General features: G+C 43.7%; 1 protein-coding gene across 2 annotated transcripts in view; it reads right to left on the reverse strand.

Moving 5' to 3' along the window:
* Positions 1 to 3,151: 3,151 nt before the first annotated feature.
* Positions 3,152 to 8,501, reverse strand: part of AMFR (autocrine motility factor receptor) — a 69,892-nt gene continuing 64,542 nt past the window's right edge. The window contains exon 14 of one of the 2 annotated variants that reach the window (XM_019505785.1): positions 3,152 to 4,778. In XM_019505785.1, the coding sequence (XP_019361330.1) occupies positions 4,631 to 4,778 (148 nt within the window). In that variant the 3' untranslated portion in view covers positions 3,152 to 4,630. The remainder of the gene's footprint in view (positions 4,779 to 8,501) is intronic. The other variant, XM_019505786.1, reaches the window with a different exon arrangement.

The raw sequence follows: 8,501 nt of genomic DNA on the forward strand, positions 1-8,501 counted from the left end.
TGAGCATCTGCTACCACAGGTTCCTCTCTCCTGTCTTCCTGATGTCTGTGTCAATAGTTGGGGCCACAAACCCGGGAATCCACCAGGCTTTGGGACATCCCAGCAGTACCCACGCTCCTGCTTGGCTCCCTGGGTCTTGTATGTTCCAGCAGGCTGGGGATGGGGCAGGGCTGGACCGGCCTTGTTCCTGGCTCCTGATGGCTCTCCCTGGGTCCTATTGCCCCTGTCTTGTCATTTTTGACAGGCAGCCAGGAGCAGATAAATATTAATTTTCTAAATTTTTTTAGGGGTCCCACAGGCTGGATAGAATGGCCTGACAGGCCAGACCTGGCCCGCAGGCCACAATTTGCCTGCCCCTGGTGTAAAAGGAAAAGCTAATACTAGCTGGATTTATTACTGGAAACCAACTGGATAAGGAGGAGAGGTGCACAGAATAGAGGCACTGTCCTGTGCTAGGCCAATGAGTTAATAACAAGCTCACACATGTACTCCAGGATCAGTGACTGACATAGCCTGCTCTGACTGCAGGCCACCTTGGGCACCCCAAACTAAAGAATGTTTTGAGTAAAATTCAGCACTGAGCAAGCCACAGCTTCATGACTGAGATTAACATTGTCCTACAAAAGAAATGCGACTGGCTGCCCCTTTATTCTTTGTGCCTAATTTATTTGCTAACCTATAGGTGAAGTGAATATTGATGAGTAAGGGAGCTTATTTATAGTGGAATCTACTGACCTGTGGAACAATCTCCTAAAGGCTTTGGTAGCTTTCCAACGGCTTTCAGTTTTAGAACTTAACTGAATGAGGCACTAGAAAATGCAGTAAAGGATAAATGAATTTGACTTCTATCCTTACAGGAGGGGGGACTATACACTGTAATGATGTTTCTTTTCATGGGATCTAAGATTTCTACTCGTTTCACAACTATTCCTAGCACATGCATTCCAAGTATTGTAACAAAAAGATATCAATTTTTGATCACTTTCCACAACCATTTCAACTAAAAAGTGGACTGTTTCTCTATCTGAAATAGACAGCCTGCCACCCATGGTACTTTGAGGCCTACTGTCCAGATCTTATTCAGATACCAGGGATAGCCTCACACACACTGTAGATTCAGGTATATTTAGGAGTGCTAATCAGCTGCATTACACTAAAATAAAATAGAATCTGGCCTATCATTAGAATGGTTTATCCCAGTACTTCAGACTGCACAGCATAACCTATGAATTATGCCAAGGCAATTGAACACCACATGGCAGTGTTTGTATGCCATGCCAGCAAAACCTTCTGGTTTGCAGCAAGAAAGAACATTTCCTTTCCCTCTTTCCTTTGGCAGCTCTGCCCACTCACTCTGGCTTTTCACTACCAGTTGGCAGAGCTGGGATAAGAGGCTGGCACTCTCTCTGCTCAGTATATGCCTGCCGAAGCAGCCAGAACACGTGCCAAGAGCAATGGGGCCCACATGCTTCCAGTCAGATTGATGAAGTAGAGTGGGGCATATAAATAGCTGGGACCCCCTACCTTAACTTTACAGGGGACCTCATACTGAACCTAACAAGGATGTCTGGGAAAGAGAATACAGGTTAGCAAAGGCGCACAGTGCCATGCTTTGTTCAGTGGGTTGTCTCTTCATGATGCCTGTTGTTTATAATAGATTCCATGAGATACAAGGTGATGGCAGTAACTGTCCATACAGACTTCTCCACAGATGGGCACCCTGTCAGGGAAGCAGAGCCAGCATAGAATTGGCAAAAACACTGTCTCAATCCAGCAGTAGAAAGGCTGTTTGTGCATAGAATGACACTTTGCTGGTGTGTTCCAATGTGAGGCTGACATCCAGGGGATGGCTGGGAAAGGTACAGATGATTGAAAGGAATGGGAACAAAGAGGACTTGGTAGCAGCTGGTGGTCAGTCCTTTGTGATACAATAGCCATTTTTGGACAGCATGATAAAGCAGCCACACTCCCTGGTGGACAGGGAGTCATGAAAATGAAAGCATGAGTAGAACACTCGACAAATCTGGTCACCTTCATGGTTCCAAGTGACAGCTACTTTAGTTACAAAGCTATTTATGCTCCACATATTTGGAATTTCTTTATGCCATAGAAAAAACATGGAAGGGTGGAGAAAGGAAGTTACTTACCCTAAGGTATGGAATTTTTCTGAAAGATTAATCAGTCCTTGTCCCCCAATTTCAGGTTTGCCTCACATTATATTCCACTATGAGGCCTCTGTAGGCTGAAGCAGGATTGGGTTTGTTCAAGTAGTGTTTAGCAAAGCTTGTGGAGCTTTCTGTGCCAGTGTGATCCATGTCTCATACCAGTAAGTGACCAGAAGAATCTTGGACAATTGTTGACTTTTTGCATACCAACCATGCTAAGCAACTTGCCAGTGCAGTCAGAGTGCTGCGGCTCCCCTGCAAACTCTTAGGTAGGAACAAGCTCTTTAAACACTCCCAGTACCTTGCGTACAGAAAGAGGAGGACACCCTTTAGCATATGCATCAGTTCTGACAGACTCTTTCCTCTATGCAGCAGAGGAAAGAAGATAGGCAATGTATCAGATAAGTGTCCCAATTTGTCCCACAACATATAAAGAAAACCCTGATGCCTTATTACAGAGGGATTTCACATTCAGAAAAGCTGCCACATGGGGAAGGCAAAAATGAAGGAGCTCAAGGAAACTCAATTCCTCAAGGACTTAAAGAAGCAGAGAAGAAAAGCTCTTGATCTGCTTATAAGTAAGATTTTCCTTCTACCCAACACATACTGCCATGTGCAGCTAGGATACTCTCCCATTTGAGAGAAGACTCATGAAGACCTAAAATAAAAATAAAAAAAATACTATTTGGCATTTTTAATTGAGCTGAGGTTGCCATGGAGCTTAAAGCTGCAATCTCCATGACTTCCACAGACAACAGGCTATTCTTCTGGCATCTTTCACAGGATTCAGCACTTTGGCTTCTACCTCCAAAAGCTACTGCACAGCCAATCTCTTGAGAGTTTGGCAAATATTTTCCCTTTCTTTTTAGCAGAGTAAGAGTTGCCCCACTTTAAGCACTACCAGCTCTAAAGACTAAGGAAATCGCTAACAGTGATGTTCTAGAAACAAGGAAAGCTGCATTAAGGAAGTATCAAAACAATTTCCAACACTGATCAAGAGTTTATTTTTTTATTTTTTAAACAATAAAAACAAACATCTGTGCTCTGAGCAAAACCAAATCACAAAAAATATAAGTCTTTAAAGTTTACTAATAGGATTGCAAGGTAAGGCTTTCCAAAGAGATTTCTTGAAATAAATTATCTTCACCTAAGCATTTATATGATTCATCCTTTCATTAAATTCACCCTTAAATGTCCTAAAAACCAGCAGTAAAAAAAAAAAAAAAGTTACCAGTAATTGTAGATAATACTTGGTGCCTTCTGAAAGACAGTGATACTAGAACTCACTCCCCAAACATTTAAAAATTAAGCCACTGTCATGTAAAACTCAGCTATGCGACCTAGGTACCAAATGTGTCTCATGTCAAAAGTTCTTTAAAAAAATTAAAGGAAATGTTAGATTCACTGTGTTTACATCCCCTACGGTCCAGCTGCCTTGATTTTTCTCATCTCTGTACGTCTGGTTAAGCTAATGTATGTATTACTATCTAATGTGGGGTTAAAAAATAAAAAGCAAGACACCACAACTATCTCTAGTCTCTTCAGTGCAGTCTCATCCATCCATCCATGTACAGACCCTTCTCTGCATGTCACCAAGCTCATTGGTTTTCAACTCTGTTCCATTGGCATATTGTAACACTGAATTATTTGCTTCATGCCTCTTTTTCATACTTTTCTCATCAGTCCCATTTCTGTTGCTAGCAATGAAATGCATAAAAATAACGCAGCCCTGGAGAGTGAGCAGAGCCAGAAGTTAGTTTAGTGCAAAGAAGCCCAGAAAGGGTAAAACTAACTTATACAGGGATAACACAAGTGATCAATGCCTCACTACACAACCCAAGGTTATATTTAAGTTATGTAGCTAATCAATCCAGCCTATGAACTAAATTGCCAGCAACATGCTAGAAGACTGCACTGCTCCTGACTTCCAGCATCTAAGGCTATCACTTCTTTCTGCCAGGCTGCAAGCAGTCTTAGGTAATACTTTTAACTCATTCTTGATAAGAGCAGTAACTTGGCAGTGGATGCCTGCTGACCTACTAGGGAATTCATTGCAAATCTCAACACTTTTCCCTCCTGTAATACTCCCTGTGGATGACATCAAGGTAAACATGCCAGCATTCTCAAACAGCTGTTAATTTAGAATATGTAGTCTTTCCCCTGCCTCTGCCATGCAGTTGGCCTACACCTCATGCTAGCACCAGGTATCATGCCTGTGGTTTAGAAACTGCATTTGCTTGTCGCGGGGGGATAAATGTCACATAGAAAAGATTACAAAAAAAGGTTAATTTGTCAGCTGTCCAAACACTATTAAGACCACATGCTTTATACAGCAGAGAGGCAGCCAGCTCGCTCATCAGCACAGCTAGCTGAGCTTTGAAGAGACACGTCCTGCTGGTAAGAGCACAGGATATTTTTTTTTTCTTTAAACGTTGCTCACGAGAAGGAGGAAGAGGCAGGGACGGCTATGAATTCTGTTGCATCTGAAGTCTCCGTTCGGCTGCAGCAGCTAATGTTCTGCGGCGCAGGGTGACAGGGTCAGAGGTAACACCCTCCAGCATAGAAGGCCTCTCTGAGGCAGAGTCCTCATCAGAGGTTTTGTTTAAAAAACGCCTATAAAGGGAAACAGCAAAAGATGGGTGAAAACAAGTCATCTCATTTTGGCTTTGAATAGTACCTAACTGGCTCATTCAGGGGAGTTCAATCAGGAAAATAAGGGAGCATTTTAGGTTAGGAATACAGGGAAAATACCACATCTGCAGATCCACAAGTAGTACAAACTCCAACTCCCGCTACACTTGCCAGAATGAGCCTATGTTATCCGTCATAACTTTGAGATAGCTAAGCAGCATATCATAATAAGCTTTATGATGTCTCTCATGGTTAAAGCACAGAAGCAAGAGCTCAAAAATTTCAGTTGTATCCTTATATCTATAATAACTAACTGTGCAACTCTGCCAAGTTGCTTAACCTCTATTTTCCCACATGGAGAATGAAGGAAAATTTCTCTCACAAATGTTTGCAAGGAAGCTTTGACAGAAGCTGCTCTCAAGAGGCAAAGGGCTAGTAATGTTAAAAGAGGAATATATTATATATATATATATATAAAAATACACACACGAAGACACACACACTCACGTGGAAGCAAATTCCAGACAGGACATCCTAATGTGTTTTAAATTTAGTATTAAATGCAACAGTTGTGAACCCCTTAAACTGAAAGTACAGGATGGGACCAGGAATTTTGACATAAGTCTAAAGAATGAAATATCATTTGCCTCTCTGTGGCACATCTACACAAGCACCCAACTGCACAGTTCTTACTGTGCAGTCATTTAGTTCGGGCTTTAGCAAGTACTGAATGACTACACACAATAACTGCCATTACTGCACAGTCCCAACACCGCACAGGTAGGTGTCCAACCCTACTGCACGGTAGCAATGAGCTACTGCACAGCAGCTTGTTGCTATTGCGCAGTACCAGCAGCATCTCAGCTCATGCCCGCCAATGCTATGTCACCGTAGCAATGAGCTATGGTGACAAAGTTAATTGCTACGGCAACATAGCATCTTGTGTAGATGTGCCCCGTATGAAGTTTAAAACTTCAAGGAAAATGCATCTGGGGAGTGGTATATTTGAGACCAAATTTTCGAAGAGACCATTAAAAAGATATATCCATGACTATTCAAGTATGTGCACAGAAGCATTTGTAGGCATAAAAAAGGTAATTTAATAATGTAAAACTATGTGGTGACACAAAGCTACAATTGCAAATAATGACAATGGACTTTTTGCAGGCTCTTTCTACAAGTGGGGTAGAGGGAAGGAGAAACATTTTTTCAATAAAAGAGCCAACCACTCAAAAAGTTTCTTGTATGGTACTGTGCTCTCTCCCTCTCTCACTGGGTATTTGTGTTCATCAACAACTGGTGCTCAGGGTATCACAAAGTTCATAACCACATATAGAATTAGTAAAATAAAAAAAATTCAGTCCAATAAACATATATATAAAAAACAGCCAGGCCAAAAGATTCCATGTAAACTAGTCACTGTGTCCACAGGGGTGTAAAATGTGGAGTTAACAATGTAGCCCTTTTGTGTTTTTGTAAAAAGTTTTATAAGTGATCTAAGCCACTCAGTCCCTAAGTAGCCATACAACCTTGCTCAACCCTTGCAAAGCAGCTGTGTCTAACAATTTTATACCTATTCGTATGTGTATTGCAGGCAAAGCTGAAGTCTGCCAGGAAGGAAGATAAAGGTTTACTGGGAGCAGATTCAGAAGATGCTCTGGTTCACTCACTTATTAAGGACATGATCCAAAAGCTACTGAAGTGGGCAGGAGTCTTTCTATGATTACAGCAGACCTTGGAAAAAGCCCTCGGTTAGGAGGGTATATACCAGGGGTGCCAACTTTCATTAAATTTACAGACAGATCATAAAAAGGAAAACTAAAAATGCCTGTCTGCAAAGTCTGTGAAAGAGAGAAAGAAATTTAGCCCTCCATAAAAACAATGAAGACTCCTTGTCAGAGGAAAGCCTTGAAGGAGAGACAGGGCACAGTAGTGGCACCTGGCATCTCAGCAGGAGTGCAGCACCCTATAGGAAGCTTTCTCTCAGGGCTTTGTAGCCCATAGTCCCTTCCCTATCAGCCATGTACTGCTTGTACTTTTGCTTGTGTCCCTGCCTGTAACCCTGCTGCAGGTAGGCAGACATAAGTCTTGCTCTGAGGGTCCCTGGCATGACAAGGAGGTGAGGGGGTGGGAGAGCAAGGCCAGGAGGAGTAAAGCAAGGGGGGGGGATTAGGAAGACAGCACAGTGCGGCATGCAGTCAGGGGAATCGGGGTATACAGGTGATCCCTGGGGTAGGACAGCATGGTGTAAAGCTAGGAATCAGGAGTGCAGCAACAGAGATTTTTTGGGGCCGATACCGATAGCTGATTTTTAAGGAAGCGTATTGGCCGATACCAATCTGATTTCCAATACGCAGTCCAGCTGATAAGTCTGTTGTGGTGGAAAGGGAGGAAGGAGGGAAGGTGTCGCGGTGGGAGGGTGCAGATTGAGGCCCCTGCGGTGAGGGAGTGGGGCTGGGCCTGGGGTAGACACTGCTCAGCTAGGGTGGGGCAGGGCAGGGCGGGGCAGGGTGCAGGATGGAGCTGTGGCTCGTCCTGGTGCCCACTGGGAGGGGGGCAGCTCCCACCCTGCAAGAGTGTGGGGGGGCACGTGTCCCTGAATCTGTGCAGGGTGGCCTGCCCCTGCCTCCGCTGGGAAGAGCTCAGCGAAACCCTGGCCCCAGCCTGCAGCAGCAGCCTGCCCACCCCTGCACAGATCTAGGGGGCACATGGCCCCCATACTTTCCCGGGATGTGCGCAGCGGCATGGGCGGCGCCGATCCAACAAGCCGTGGCTCCATCCTGCACCCTGCCCTGGCTGAGCAGAGCCTGCCCCAGCCCCACTCCCTACCTCACCACAGGGGCTCAATCTGTCCCCACCTCCACAACACACTTACCAGCTGGACACAGCTCTCCAAGCTGCCAGGCTGTGCTCCTCACCACCTACATGCTGCACTGCAGCTGCACGCATGCACAGGGCATTTATTGGCCAAATTATTGGCCACATCAGGCAAAAAAAGCCAATTTCCGATACAGTCTATTTTCTTCATAATCAGTGCTGATCTGATGTCTGACCAGTGTATTGGTGCACCTCTACTAGGAATCCAGTGAAACAGTATTGCCAACCTAGGGACTTTTTTTTTTTTTTTACTACTGTTGTTCTTAAACCCTAAAAAGTGAACCACCCCTCTTCCAAACCCTAGAAGAAGGGCTATGTTTACATTATGTAAAACATACATCAGTAGAAACAAATGTCAGTAAAAAATAATTAGTTGTCAGTAGTCTGCAGATTATCAGTAAAAAAAAAAAAATTGTCTTGGGTTTGCAGCCCTGGCAATGCACAGGCTATGATGCAACAGGGTTTAGGTTGTTCCTTCGCAAGTTTTGTTTTTAAAAAAAATAATGCTACTATGATCAAACTGTCCTGTAACTATTGGAGCATAAACATCTGCTGCTTTCACTGTCCTTGACACTTAAACATGAAGCTGGAAAACCCTAACTTCTCAGTGACTGTAATCTGTACAAAGGTGGTTAGCTGTTTTAGTTTGAAATCAGGCAAAAAGCAGAGAGACACCTTTGAGACTAACTGGTTCAGAGAAGCATGAGTTTTTATAGGCAACAACCTACTTTGTCAGACACTATGAGGATTATTTTCAAGACTCTGTTTTTCTGTACAACAAGCACCCTACAAGTTATTCTAATTAATCAGTCAATATGAACGGTCAGC

This window comes from Gavialis gangeticus, unplaced genomic scaffold (genome assembly GCF_001723915.1).
Source record: "Gavialis gangeticus isolate Ggan-Ray unplaced genomic scaffold, GavGan_comp1, whole genome shotgun sequence".
Lineage (NCBI taxonomy): Eukaryota > Metazoa > Chordata > Crocodylia > Gavialidae > Gavialis > Gavialis gangeticus.